Genomic DNA, 15,136 nt, shown 5'->3' with positions numbered 1-15,136 from the left:
TGAAACTTCGTGGCCCATGCGCAGAAGTTGGTATTTTGTGGAAGAGCCACACTCAAGGGGCCAAAGAGCCACATGTGGCTCTCGAGCCGCAGTTTGCCGACCACTGGACTAAAGGAAGAGGATGTGGGACAGTCAGGGGAAGCTTTTCTTTTTTTTTTAAATCCTCACCTGAGGACGCAGATAAATCAAGTATTTCAGACTCCAGGGCTGCTGAACTAGCTTTCAGAGGCACAAATTCACTTACAGTAATTTCCTGCCAATAGTCTACACTTATGTTTACTACACACCCAGCAAAACTCACTAGGCCCAGAGATGATTGCATACACTACCAATTTGGGGGGGGAAATATATATATATATACACACACACACATACACACACACACACACCGTATATAGACATATATTACTCTCTAAAGTGATATCCAGGGACCTTTCAGAATGGGTTAAACACATTGAGTCCTTTTTATGCATTAGCTCATTTAATCCTCACAGTAACTTTATGAGGTAGCCACTGATATTATCTTCTTTGGAGGGTATTGTTTTTGCCCTCATGAGAGAGGTACTTGCCATGGACTAAAGGAGTGGTTGGCAAACTGCGGCTCGCGAGCCACATGCGGCTCTTTGGCCCCTTGAGTGTGGCTCTTCCACAAAATACCACGTGCGGGCGCACAGGTACAGTGCGATTGAAACTTCGTGGCCCATGCGCAGAAGTTGGTATTTTGTAAAAGAGCCACACTCAAGGGGCCAAAGAGCCACATGTGGCTCTCGAGCCGCAGTTTGCCGACCACTGGACTAAAGGAAGAGGATGTGGGACAGTCAGGGGAAGCTTTTCTTTTTTTTTTAAATCCTCACCTGAGGACGTGTTTATTGATTTGAGAGAGAGAGAGAAACATCAGTGTGAGAGACATCTATCAGTTGCCTTCCTCAGCACCCTGACCGGGGTCGAACCCACAGCCTTTTGGTGCACAGGACAACGCTCCAGCCAGCTGAGCCACTCAGCCGGGATGGCAGGAGAAGCTTTTCAAAGGAAGTGATGTTTAAGCTGAATTGTAAAGGATTTGTAAGAATTCGCCAGGAAAAAGAACATTGCAGCAAAAGAATATATGGGAGTATGCATACTGACTGCATTCAGGAAACTAGGCATCTAAATTTAAAGAAAAATGTCTTTCCCAGTCACAAAATTATTTGTATTAAGTCTAAGGCAAAGTTCAAAAGGTAGGTTCTCTGTGTCTCAGAGGCATAAAATAGAGCACCTAGAGGAAAATGGTGGGGCCCAGAAAGTCTTGTTTGTGAGCTGAATAAACAGGTGAAAAGGTTGTGTCTCCATTGACAGTATCATCTTTCTGACCCGATCTCTATAAAAGCTCCTTATTTTGGAACATCAAGGATGCTAAGGAATGATATTCTAAGTTTGTGAAAGGACCTGGGATAAGATCTAATCTTTGATGTCAATGTCTACTCCCAAATTTCCTGCAGCTCTGCTGTGTACATGCACCAGCTGCCTACAGGCCAACTACACGTGTGAAACAGATGGGGCCTGCATGGTTTCCATTTTCAACCTGGATGGGATGGAGCACCATGTGCGTACCTGCATCCCCAAAGTGGAGCTGGTCCCTGCTGGGAAGCCCTTCTATTGCCTGAGCTCCGAGGACCTGCGTAACACCCACTGCTGCTATACTGACTTCTGCAACAAGATCGACCTGAGGGTTCCCAGTGGTGAGTGGACACCCTTGTTGGACTATTGGCTCATCTTGGAGGTGGAGCACCCCTGTCATTTCATCCTTCTCTACGCTTCCCAATCCCTTTGTTTGATGATAGGTAAACTTTTTGAAGTTCCCTAAGGCAGTGGTTGGCAAACTCATTAGTCAACAGAGCCATATATCAACAGTATGATTGAAATTTCTTTTGAGAGCCACATTTTTTAAACTTAAACTATATAGGTAGGTACATTGTTACTAACTTAATTAGGGTACTCCTAAGGCTTAGGAAGAGCCACACTCAAGGGGCCAAAAAGCCGCATGTGGCTCACAAGCCACAGATTGCCGACCATGGCCCTAAGGTGACAAGGGATGGGATTGCTCCCACATCAGGTTTGTAGGTTAGAGGATGAGGGAGGCCGATTGTTGTCAAGTTGGTCCCAGAGGTGAAAGCTGCATTTTGGAAGGTGGCCACGTGGCATAGGCAGCTGTTGAGGAGTGGGAGAACCAGGCAAGGAGGGGGTGGGAGTGGGTGGGTGACTGATTCTGAAGGAGGCAACCCCAGAGCCTCAGGAAGGGAGCTTTTGGGGTGTGGTGAAGGCAATCCTGGAAAGAGGGGCTATAATTAGGCAAAAAGGGCAGTGATCAAGGCTGGGAAGTGTTAGACCTCACTCCTCTACACGTCTGCCATTTAGAAGGCATCACTGAGGAGATAGAGGAGCAGGAGAGAGACTGGAGCAGAGCTTAAAAGAGTTACAAGTTGAAGAGTAGATCCTGGCATCTGTCTGGGCCACTGAGATGGGGAAAGTACCATGAAATTACAGAGTGGGTTATGGATTTGACTGATGCGAAGGGCACTAAAGAGGTTTGCATTTGAGAGCAGACAAACCAGCCCCATAAGACTGGAGAGGTCAGACACACCTGGAGCATGTGGAGAGGGAACGGACATTTCACTTAGAGGGAGGTGCTGGGGATAAATAGGGCCAGCGCCTTCCCTTGTTTTGACTCTTTGTTCTTTCCCTCTCCTTTCTCACTTGACCCAGGTCACCTCAAGGAGCCTGAGCACCCTTCCATGTGGGGCCCTGTGGAGCTGGTCGGCATCATTGCCGGCCCAGTGTTCCTCCTGTTTCTCATCATCATCATCGTTTTCCTTGTCATTAACTATCACCAGCGTGTCTATCACAACCGCCAGAGGCTGGACATGGAAGATCCCTCATGTGAGATGTGCCTCTCCAAAGACAAGACGCTCCAAGATCTTGTCTACGATCTCTCCACATCAGGGTCTGGCTCAGGTACTGAGTTCTCCTGGCCTTGTGTCTGTCGTTGGCCTTCATCACTGCTTCCCAGCAGGATAGATGGAGCATTTCTGAGAAAGGCTGGACCTTACACTTGTTTCTAGCGGCAGTGAGTTTTGGTGTCATACTTCCCCTTCTTGTGGAGTCTGACATGTAATAAGATAAGGGGGTGGGGATCACAGAAAATTTTTCATTCCCTGGGATTCCAAAGGTCAAGTGCAAACCTCTCTCGTCCAGAAACTCTGCCTCTCTCCAAGTTCTGTAACCAACATCTATTAAAATTCATCTGGTTCCACCTGAGCGGTGCAGTGCTCAATTTAAGGGCCCCTTTTGAGAAACAGGAGTGTGCCGCGTTCCTGTGAGGTGGCGACAGCTAATCATTGATCCCTGAGCAACCACAAGGGGAGTTTAAGGACATTGAGTGAAGCTGAAAGCTGGGTTTGGTGAATCATTGACTTGTTCCAGTTGCCCAGGCGTTTTTTCATGCCGTTAAATAAAGGCAGCTTGGGCTTCCAGCACGGCATCAGCCCCATTCCTTGTCCTGCCTGTTGGTCACCGAGTCTTCCTTAGATGAGGGAATTGAACCAAACACTGGGCCTTGTCGTGAGACCAGGATTGGCAAAAGGGGATTGGATTGTTCGGGTCTCAGGGTATATAGCTCAGCTAGCTATCAGATATGAGTGTGACTGCAAAAGTCTTTTCATGAAGATAAACAATTATTTTAGTGATGGTGGTATTCTGTTCTTGTAAAAAAATCATCCACCAAAATTATTGTTGCCAATGTAGCTAAAACATACAGAATCATATTTGTGAGAATTTTGTGTTTATGTATTTTTTATATATTTTATTAATTTTTACAGAGAGGAAGGGAGAGGGATAGAGAGTTGGAAACATCAGTGAGAGAGAAACATTGATCAGCTGCCTCCTACACATTCCCCACTGGGGATGTGCCTGCAACCAAGGTACATGCCCTTGACCAGAATCGAACCCGGGACCCTTCAGTCTGCAGGCCAACGCTCTATCCACTGAGCCAAACCGGTTAGGGCATGTTTATGTATTTTTTTTTGCCATGTGACAAGACTGTTCTGAAGGGAAATTATACCATCAGTCATAGCCAGACATTTCTCCTTGAACACAAGGAATACTTTGACATCTCTTGAATTTTAGTGGTTTTGCCTTTATTAAGCTCTGCAGTAGAGTGTGCCAAAATGATGGATGTATTAAAAGCTGTATACGTTTAGGAAGAGAGAAAAATAGATGGCCTGTTCTTTGATGAAGGAGGAAGGGCAGTGGTTAGACCTTCCTGACTGCCTGTGGCTTGGTTTGTTGTCAGAGGAGGGTAGCTCGGTTTCCAGAGTCTAGCTGAGGCTCTGGAAGGTGCGTGGTGGTTAGTCAGCTGGGATGAAGTGATAAATAACCATTTCTCTCTGGATGGTTTAGTCCAGTGGTCGGCAAACTCTTTAGTCAACAGAGCCAAATATTAAGAGTACAACGATTGAAATTTCTTTTGGGAGCCAAATTTTTTAAACTTAAACTATATAGGTAGGTACATTGTTATTAACTTAATTAGGGTACTCCTAAGGCTTAGGAAGAGCCACACTCAAGGGGCCATAGAGCCACATGTGGCTCGCGAGCCGCAGTTTGCTGACCACTGGTTTACTCCATTCTTAATTTGGAATATGCAGAGCTTCCAAGGTGTTGGAGTTTTAATTCTGTGGATTTAAAGTGAATAAGTCCTTGCTGCTTACGTGACTTTCAATTCACATGGACAAATATGTATAGAACACCCTCTGGATGATACAGGATGAACAAAGATGAGAAGGAAGCTGACCCAAAGTTGGATAAAAGGGATGGAGATTGTTGGGAAAGGTCCTGCAGAGGAGGGTGCACTCAAAGGGGTCATGAAGGCTGAATTTGAAGTTTTAAGAGAAATGAGAGAACAAGGAACATTCCAGGCCAAAGAAAATCTCTTGAGCAAAAGGACAAAAAGGCATGAAAGTTCACCGAGTGTTCAGAGAACCATAGAGTCCGGCATGGCGTGGCCATGCTGGGAGTGGGAGGGGCAGGCTGTCCAGGAGGAAGGGACCTTGAGTGCTGTGCTTTTTCTGGCAAGATAAGAGGCAGCTACTGAAACTTTTCCTGTGGAAGGAGTTCTGGCAGTGGTGTGGAGGATGAATTCATTCATTTGCCAACCTGCTGTTAGAGAGGGCAGGGTGAGGTAGGACTGTGTGGGTGGCAGGGCAGGAGCAGGGTGAGATGGGAGGCAGAAACACCAGTTGGAAATGTTTTAAAGAAGGGCCTGAACTAGGACTGGCACAGAGAAGATGGGGAGTAGGGGTCTAAGTTGAGAAACTTTTTGCTGGCTCTATACTGCATATAGTTAAAAAGCATGAACTTTGGAGTCAGCCAGTCCTAGATTTTAATTCCTATATTGCCACTTATTGTTTGTATGCATTTGAATGAGTTATGTAACCTTCTCCCTTTGGGCCTCAGTTTTCTCATCTGTAAAATGGAGATGATAAAAATACCCACCTTATAGGTATTTGTGAGGAAATGAGATAATTTACGTAAAACCCTTAGCATAGTGCCTAAAGCATACAGTAAGTGGTCATTTACATCCACAAGAGTTAGGGATTAATAACATTTTTTTATTTGGTCGGGAAGAGGAAGTGAGAGAGTTAAGAGTTAGTTATGATAGTAGGGGTGGATTGGTAAGATAGGGAGACATTGAATGAGTCAAATGAGGCAATAAATGAGTTCTAGAAAGACAATAAAATTAATCTTAGAATAAGCATGGGTAGTCTCCCATTCTGCATCTGGAGCTCCACCTGTGAGCAGAACTTTGATCTCTAGATCCTATTATGCCCTGACCACAATTTGGGTTTCATGGGACACGTAGCACTGCCCTCTAGTGGCGAATGAGCAGAGAGCCAGAAGGTGCTCCCAGTGCTCAAGTCCTCACTTTCATCTTTTCTGCCCTCTTTCCTCTTCATCAGCATAAGGCAGATGTGGATGGATTGGCCCACAGGTGGCTGGTTACAGAGTTGATAAATCTGGTCAGATGTTTATATTAAAATCTGTCATCCACGCTAACGGAGAGGATAAATTGCTTAGATCAGGAACAGATAATCCTTGGCATTTCCCTTTCTGTATTCACTCTCAGGCGCTGCCTGGCTTAGTCTTCTGGTGGGCTACCTGGACATGGTACAGGGGCAGCCACAGCTCTGCATGGCCAGTGAAGCAGTACAGCATGGGGCACGGTGATAAGGCTTTTCCAGTGTGGCAGTGAGAGTGGGAGTTACAAAGTTTAGCAAAATTACAGTGTCAGCTTTCTTTCCATCCTTTGGTCCATAGGGTTACCACTTTTTGTCCAGCGCACAGTGGCCCGAACCATCGTTTTACAGGAGATTATTGGCAAGGGCCGGTTTGGAGAAGTGTGGCGCGGCCGCTGGAGGGGTGGTGATGTGGCTGTGAAAATTTTCTCTTCTCGTGAGGAACGGTCCTGGTTCCGGGAAGCAGAGATATACCAGACAGTCATGCTGCGCCACGAAAACATCCTCGGATTTATTGCTGCTGACAATAAAGGTAAAGGGCTGGGCGTGGAGACAGCGTGTCCTAAAGCCAACCATGGTCCCAGACGGAGGGGTGACTGGGGCAACACAGCTCTGTTTGCCTTCATAGTTATTGCCCATAGAGAACCTAAATAAGGTAATGATTTTCAAACTTGTCTTCTACAAAAAGCTTATGTGGAAACCCAGGTTACTTAGCAAGTAAAGAAGCAGTTGCTAAGCAGGTGAACAGGATAAAGCTCTTGCCCCTCCTGCTCACTTCCCTTCCAAGACACTCTCAACCCCCCTCCCCCGGGTAGTCCCTGAGGGGCCCCACAGGAGGGAAGAACTGTGGCCTCAGCTCCGGCCCAGAAAAGCACGTCGCCCACGTTCTGTGGCAGGCACCCCAGCAGCAGACACCGTTTTGCAGTGGAGCAGGTGCAGCAAAGCGGTGACCTGCCTGCCGCCAGAGTGCCACCTCATGGCTCTCAGACTCAGCGTTGGGTCCGCTTATACCCGAGGTCCCTTGTCTCCTCCTCCTCCTCCCCGCTCCTGTTCTTGCTTTTGTTTTTGAGTCTTTCTTGTGGGGCCAGGCACGTTGTCATTTTTGAGGGCCTCACTCACTACAAAGGGATAAAGTAACGGTGGATTACAGGGTGTGATCAGGTAACATGCTGTTCTAGTGAGCACAGTTGGGGGTGAGATGCGGGTCGGGAAGGCACACCTGAGCTTGACTGAGGCGGAGGCAGCAGGAGCTGGTCAGAAAGCAAAACCAGTGGAAGGCTCACTCCAGACAGGTGAGCAGAGGTGAGGTGTATTTGGGAACCTGCAGTAACGGGGTGGCTGTGTTACAGCAGAGACGGCGGTGAGTCCTGGAGGCCAGATTGTGAGGCCTTTTTGAGAGGAGTGTATTTTTTTATGAAATGATGGGTGGTAACTGAAATTTCATTCATTAGTTCAGTAACATCATCTATTGACAACTATAGGCAGGACCTCTGCCCATAGAACAAGACACAGTCCCTGCCCTCACAGGCCCCGGGAAGAGGGGACAGCAGACACACGGGGAGGTAGTCCACTTGGAGTCAGAGACCATGAGGTGATGGGCTTTGCCGTTGTGGAATCTCCTGGCAGTTGTGACCTAGTTTGCTCCCAGGGCACAGCGATTTTTAGAAGTTAGTGTCTACAAAGCCTACGGAAGATGCTAAGTATTTATGTTTCCTTCCTAAAACAGCAGCAGGCTGCGCATTCCTCACATTGCTGTGGGGGTTGGTAGTGATCTCGGCCTCCCCCGGCTGAAACGTCTTGGTCTCATACACAAGGGAAGAAGCGGAAGAGAATTTTTTACTCCTTCTGAACAAAACAACTTAAATCTTACATCTATTTTAAAGGATCAAAATATGTCTTCCCTTTTGACGTATTGGCAGGGTCCTCAAGACTTGGGGGCTGTTTGGAGTGTAAGAGGGGTGTGTTGAGTGGAGCCCTGTTCAGAGAAGCCAAGGCTAGTGCTGTTCAGAAGCCACTCCCTTGATGACCTGGCAGCTGTGTGAGTCGGTCTGGCTGTTGAGTCCACATTGGGACCAGGGGCGGGGGAAATGGGACTCCTCTGACTTGCCTTTTTAACATGATATGTAGTACGGTGTCGTGTCCTGGAACCAGCACCGGCCTGGAATTTAGAAGATCTCAATCCAATTTCCAATTTTCCTATTGACTGCAGCATAACCCAATTAGATTGACAGTTTTTGGTTTTACTTTTTCTCCCTCTCTTCCTCCCCCTCCTCCTTCCCACTGCACACACACCCACACCCACAATGTATAAGAGTGTATACTATCCACCTTCCATTGCTCTTCTGAGGGCGAGACGACCTCTCTGGAATCCTTGGATGTGTGCTCGTCATGGCCTGGAAAGTGTTTTTTGGTCTGGGATGCAATAATGCACAAAGGAGCTCTTTCCTGCTCAGAGCTCATAACCTGGAAAGAGCAGTGGATTTAGGAAAGAAATGCTACAAATGAGACAGGTGCTGGGCTGGGCTGTGCTCAGAGCGTCTTAGAGAATGGGGTGGGGGAAGGTAGGGGAGGATATAGGGGGCATAGATGGTGATTTAAGGAGACTGGAGCACAATACAATATACAGATGATGTATTATAGAATTGTAACCTGAAACCCATGTACACGATAAATCCATTGTCAAAAAAGGGTCTCTGCAGAGAGGGCCTGCGGAGCCTCCGCCGTGGCGGGGTGGGCGCAGCCAGTGGTGGTTGCTAGCGTAGAGAAGGGTCGCCTCAGGATCGGGAGCAGTGTTACTCCCTGAGCGTACGCTTCCTCTTCTGGAGGCCTCTCACTTCAGAGTTGGGGTTACAGTGGGACGCTGTCCAGACCCTAAGCCACCTGCGAGAAATAAGGGAGCGGGTCTGAGAACGAAATGCTGTCCTGTCCTCCCTGGAGCCTGGAACACCTGCAGGTGAAACGGGCGCAGAGGAGGCCCCGGAGGTGTGAAGGTGAGAGGTGGGAGTTCAGGAGCAACTGGAGTCCATGGGGTGCACATCTTCCTTCCTGCTTTAACCTCTGTGGTTGTGCCTTTTCTGAAACTCTTCTGTGGTTCTCTGCAGATAATGGCACCTGGACACAGCTGTGGCTCGTCTCGGACTACCATGAGCATGGCTCCCTGTTTGATTATCTTAACCGGTACACAGTGACGATCGAGGGGATGATTAAGCTGGCCTTGTCTGCTGCCAGTGGGCTGGCACACCTGCACATGGAGATCGTGGGCACCCAAGGTGAGTGGACCCAGCCGAGGGGCAGCAATGCTGGGTTGCCTTTAAAAGCTTTTACCATCCTGATTTGGTTCCCAGACACCTTCTTCCTGAGAACATTGGAGCTGGACCTCAGGAACTGTCGTCTAATCTGAAGGAGGGAGGTTTGGACTTGACTTGAGTGAGAACAAGAGGGTCTCCGGGGTTCTCCCACCACCTCCAGCACCGCCGCAGGGGCTCGTGGGAAAGTGGCGGGGATTGGAGCTGGTGTTCACTGAGCAGGCATCTCAGAAGTCCACAATGCACAGGAGCTAAGACGATGCAGGGGGCTCTTGTGACAGGAGCATCAGTTTAGTAATTCACACGTTCACTGGGGGCAGCTGGCTGAAAGACTGCTTGGTGGATTACGCCCTGGGCTTCCTTAGTCTAGGAAGGTTTTTCTGGAGGCAGAAGGCCTTGACCAGCCCTGGTTGTTGACTGTACTGTCAGCTCTTTAGGAAATCCTGGATCTTGTCACAGTGGCAGGGTGTGTTCCCTGATGCCTGGTTGACCAGGGCAACAGCACTTGCGGCCATGGCCATGACAGAAAACCAGCATTAAAAGTTTGGTCGTGTTTCTAGCCTCTGTGGGGTATCAGCAGTCTTTATTAACCCCTAGAGTGCCGGGGAGCGCGATCGCGCGCCTCCTGTCTTTCGCCAAAAGTGCTGGGCGCGCCTTTGCGCTCCTCCTGCGGCGTTCTATTAGGTGCTAGTAGTTCACTCTTTATTGACAGATGGCTTTGCTGTAAAATCAGCAAAATTGCCTTGGCAATTTTATAGTTCCTAGGATATTGGTTGGCACTCTGAGGGTTAATTGCTGGTAATTTTGTTTGATTCTAACACATAGCCAACACAGCAGTTTTTCTTTGAATTCCTCAGCACTTCAGTACTGGAGCGTAATAGTTCAGGGAAGGCGAGTAGTAGTAGTAGTCATGGTAATAGCATCTAATACAATGCCCTTCTGAGCTCATCACTTACCTACATTAATGCATTTACTCCTCACAACATTTCTGTGAAGTCAGTACTGGTGTTAGTCTGTATAGTTGGGTTAAGTCGCTTTTCCAGGGTTACTGGTCTAGTGGGAGGCAAAGCCAGGACTCAAACTCACGGGACTTCCTAACATTCAGTCTGGCTGTAGACTCTTGCTTGTAACATTTTTACGATCTTTCTTTAAAGGTCCCTGTTTTTTCTCTTTGCCAGGCAAGCCTGGAATTGCTCATCGAGACTTAAAGTCGAAGAACATCCTAGTGAAGAAAAATGGCATGTGCGCAATTGCAGACCTGGGCCTGGCCGTCCGTCATGATGCAGTCACAGACACCATTGACATTGCCCCAAATCAGAGGGTGGGAACCAAACGGTAGGAAGGCCCTCTGCCTGTCCTGAGTGGTCCATGTGTGCCTTCCTCATTGTGCAGGAGGAAGTAAGAGAAGGTCTGCTTATCCGTTGAATCTCAGTGAATTTCATTAAGTTGTTTTGCTGCTTTTCCCTCCCCTTTGACCTGAATGAATGAATGACCCAGGACCCAAATTGTGAGGCCTGAGGTGATCCCCTAATTTGCCTTACTGTGTGTGTGTGTGTGTGTGTGTGTGTGTGTGTGTGTGTGTGTGTAGTAGTATTAATGAGCTGAGAGGGACTTTGATGACTGTCTAGAATAATTTTCACATTATCTGTACCAGATAAAGAAGTACAGAATGAAATTTAAGCTCAACCCGTCACTGTGGCTACATCTAATAAAGTCCAAGACCCCAGTAGTAACTAGATATTACATGCTGTTAGTGCCCTGTGACCCACAGTACAAATACCTCTGCCAAGAAATCAAAACATGCTAAAAATAAATCTTGATGTTAAAAAGTAGAGGTACAAATAAGAGTGGCCTATGCTACTTCCTAAAGCTATGCTGAAGAATTTAGATTCGAATCCAAAATATGGGAGTTTGCAATAAAAACATTGATCAGTTCCTCATCCCAAGGGACTTTTGGGGGGTAATACCCACATTCTGAGGGTCTCCAAGTCAGTACCTTGATTTAAGGAGAGAAGTCATCTTTTCCTCGGCATGATCATGTTTCCTTTGCTGTTGCAGATACATGGCCCCTGAAGTGCTTGATGAAACCATTAACATGAAGCACTTTGACTCCTTTAAATGTGCTGATATCTATGCCCTCGGGCTTGTATATTGGGAGATTGCTCGAAGATGCAATTCTGGAGGTACTTTTCTCTTCTGCCTTTTCTTGCTCCTGCCTCCCCATCTAGGATGCTGATCACCTGAGGATGCTGGTGTGCTACTGCCTCCTTTCTTGTTACAACCTGCCGGATGCCTAGTGACAGACTCCGTCAGTCACAGCGTTCTCATCACATATGAGGGAACCCTGGAGGTAGCTGTGCGAAGGGTGTGTGTGCTCTCTGGACCAGCTTCTAAAGTAGTGCTTTACATTGTGGTGAACATTCTGGAGGCCTATTGGCTTTTTAAAAATGTTAAAAACAGATTGTTCTTATTGGGCCTGGAGGTTGCGAAAGTCCTGGGCAGGAATAGAACGGAGTTCCTGCAGCGGTCTCCTTGATACAAGAGGCATTGTATGCGAACACACTGGCTCTCAAGCTGAGATCCTGGGGAACATGGGTTTCACTGACAAATTAATAGTGGTAATTTCTCAATTTGTAGGATAAAGCTTACCAGTGTGTAGAATTTTCTCAAAATGAGTTTTTCTCTTGTACTTTTTCTTAAATCTTTGGAGTTTGCAACTACTCACTTATGTCAGAATCCAGTAAAAGGTAGTGTCAGGTTTAGCTGAGAACATTTTTATCATGAGCTTAGTACATCAGTATTTTACAGTGACTTTCCAGTATGCTGCCCTCAAGTTCAGGAACCACTAGAGCCCTGCCCTCAGCCAGTTATCTCTAATGTAAGAAATTCCAGTCAGGGGAAATGAATTAAGTGAAATGAATTAAAAAGAACTGGTGAGTCTTCCAGCTAGATCCCTTTCTGTGTTACTATCTTTTTCTGTCTTTAATAATTTTGGTAAGATCCAAATTATGGAGAAGGCACCCAGGTATTCATAGAATTGTCCATCTAAAATTTTGATCCTTATATACAGAAAACAGATTAAGAAAATCTGGTCACACAGATCTTAACCTGAGTAACTTAATTTGTTCTTCCTCATACCATCCAGAAATTGGGGCTAAGTGTATAATAATAATAATGCTAACATTTATCCCTTTTTATGTATAAATTAGTTTAATCTTTACTATAAACCTGTAAAGTGGGTACTAATATTGTCACCATTTTGCAAATGAAGAAACAAATCAAAGAGAGATTAGCTAATTTGTCCCAAGATCATATGGCTGATAAACTAGGATTCAACCTGTGGTAAATTGAGGTCAGAGCTCAAGCTCTTAACTACCTCTGAGATAACTACCAAGTCAACTCTATTGCTTTTTGTTTATTTCAGAGAGGAAGGGGAAGGGAGAGAGAGAGAGAGAGAGAGAGAGAGAGAGAGAGAGAGCGAGAGGGAGGAAGAGCTAGGAACATCAATGATGAGAATCATTGATCAGCTGCCTCCTGCACACACCACACTGGGGACTGAGCTCGCAACTAGGGCGTGTGCCCTTACTGGGAATTGAACTTCCCCTAATTGTATCTGTGGTTACCAAGGTGGACCTCCTGATTCATAGCTCGATGCTCAACCACTGAGCAACACTGGTCTGGCCGGACTCTATTTAAAAGTCTCTCCTATTAGCTCCGGATAGCAGAATTTTTCCTGGAAAAGGGCATGAGAAAGTTACATTGGATTTTTTTAAAATATATTTTTATTGATTTCAGAGAGGAAGGAAGGGGGAGAGAGACAATGATGAGAGAGAATCATTGATCACCTGTGGATCGATCGAGCCTGGGATCCTTCAGTTCGCAGGCTAACGCTTATCCACTAAGCCAAACCGGTTAGGGCACATTGAATTTTTTAAATTAATTTTTTATTATGGAAAATATTTCAGTGTGTAACTCTGACTTCCAAAAATAATACTCTTGTCATGCTTTTTAAAATGAACATTAATTCTTAATATCATTTAACATCAGTCAATGTTGAGATTTCCCCAATTTTCTCCTGAACAGTTTGTTCAAAATTAGGGTTAATGTTCATTTGTTGCAGTTGATTGATGCATTGCGTAAGTCTCTTATAATCTACTAGAGGCCCGGTGCATGAAATTCATGCACTGTGGCGGGGGGGCGCGGTTCCAACAGATGGACATCCTTAGTGCTGCCATGGAGGCGGGAGAGGCTTCCGCCAGTGCCACTGCGCTCACCAGCCATGAACCCGGCTCAGGGCTTCTGGCTGGGTGGCGCTCCCACTGTGGGAGCGCACTGACCACCAGGGGGCAGCTCCTGTATTGAATGTCTGCCCCCTGGTGGTCAGTGTGTGTCATAGCGACTGGTTGTTCCGCCATTCGGCCAATTTGCATATTAGCCTTTTATTATATAGGATAGGTTTCACATCCCATTTCCGGCCCCCGCCCCCATGGTTTTTTTAATTGGAGAATCCAGTCTTTTGTCCCATAAATTTTCCTGTTTGTCTCTTCATAGAGTTCATGTGTTCCTGTGGATTTTCTGTGATAGTTACGTTCAATGACTACAATCAGATTTTTTTTTCCAGAAGTTCTTCTGTTACAAGGCACATAGTGCTGGTAACTCTGTTTCTGTGATATTACTAGCCATCAGTGATCACTGTCCAAATTCATTAGAGGTTGAAAAATGCCCATATTCTGATTCTGTCAGCCTTCATGTATTAGCTAGATTTCTTCTTGGAAGAGAAACTTCCCCTAATTGTCTCTATGGTTACCAAGGTGGATAGCTTGAACAGGAACGGCAGGAAAAATACTTGATTTCCATTTATCGAAATAACAGGTGTTACCTATCATCTTACAAAGATGACTGATTTTGAGGGTTTTGCTGTTTAGTATAATTATGAACTGGAAGACTTTTTTTTTGAACTGGTGGATTTTAAATATTTGTTTCCATTAAAGTTATTAATCTTACTATTGCATAAATGTTCTCATCTTTGACTGGTTGGGAGCTTTTCAAGTTGGTGCCTGTCAACTTGACCTCAGTAGTCTTTGATAGTTTTCTTGCCGTTTGGTATGAAAAAGATGTTTCTGGCTAATCATCTGTACCTCTTGTCCCATCTCTGGATCCACCGAGCTCTCCAGGGAGCCCATTCCCTCCTAGTGGGACGTGGTGTGTGCGGGCCGCAGTGTGCTTGTTCTCATTGGAGTTTGACTCATCTCCTCCTTCTGTTGGTAACTCAGGGGGACATTTTCTTTTCTTCCAGGAGTCCATGAAGAATATCAGCTGCCATATTATGACTTAGTGCCCTCTGACCCTTCCATTGAGGAAATGCGCAAGGTCGTATGTGACCAGAAGCTGCGTCCCAACATCCCCAACTGGTGGCAGAGTTATGAGGTAGGAAGCTCCCCTACCTCCTGCTGCTTTTCCGTCTGCATGCTTTTTTACCTTACCATTCAGTGGGTCCAACCCCTGAGTGTGTCTGTTACGATAATACCACTGTGTTATGACATTATATACTGCTGGGGTCCAGCCCCAGCGGGTCCAGGGGTCCCCAAAGGTGTGGACGGAGTCGGCGAAGAAGGAATGACACGGAGACAGCGTTCAGTTGATCAGCAGCCTTGCCAGGATCTCTAGCCACAATCTCCAGCCAAGTACTGTGTCCATGTTCTCTTGCTAGGTTCTCCAGCCAGGTTCTCCAGGTTCTCCAGCCAGGTTCTGTAGCCATGCTCTCACACTAGGTTCTCCAGCCCG

General features: G+C 46.5%; 1 protein-coding gene across 1 annotated transcript in view; it reads left to right on the top strand.

Annotated features, from left to right (window-relative positions):
• The window catches only part of ACVR1B (activin A receptor type IB), a 21,736-nt gene that overhangs the window by 1,626 nt on the left and 4,974 nt on the right, over positions 1-15,136 (top strand). Inside the window, exons 2-8 of the mRNA XM_006757062.2 lie at positions 1,479-1,718; positions 2,743-2,991; positions 6,349-6,579; positions 9,149-9,316; positions 10,531-10,687; positions 11,411-11,535; positions 14,649-14,779. Of these exons, the coding sequence (XP_006757125.1) occupies positions 1,544-1,718; positions 2,743-2,991; positions 6,349-6,579; positions 9,149-9,316; positions 10,531-10,687; positions 11,411-11,535; positions 14,649-14,779 (1,236 nt within the window). The 5' untranslated portion in view covers positions 1,479-1,543. The remainder of the gene's footprint in view (positions 1-1,478; positions 1,719-2,742; positions 2,992-6,348; positions 6,580-9,148; positions 9,317-10,530; positions 10,688-11,410; positions 11,536-14,648; positions 14,780-15,136) is intronic.

The sequence above is a fragment of the Myotis davidii genome, unplaced genomic scaffold, assembly GCF_000327345.1.
Source record: "Myotis davidii unplaced genomic scaffold, ASM32734v1 scaffold233, whole genome shotgun sequence".
NCBI lineage: Eukaryota > Metazoa > Chordata > Mammalia > Chiroptera > Vespertilionidae > Myotis > Myotis davidii.
This window is presented reverse-complemented; position numbering and strand designations above follow the sequence as displayed.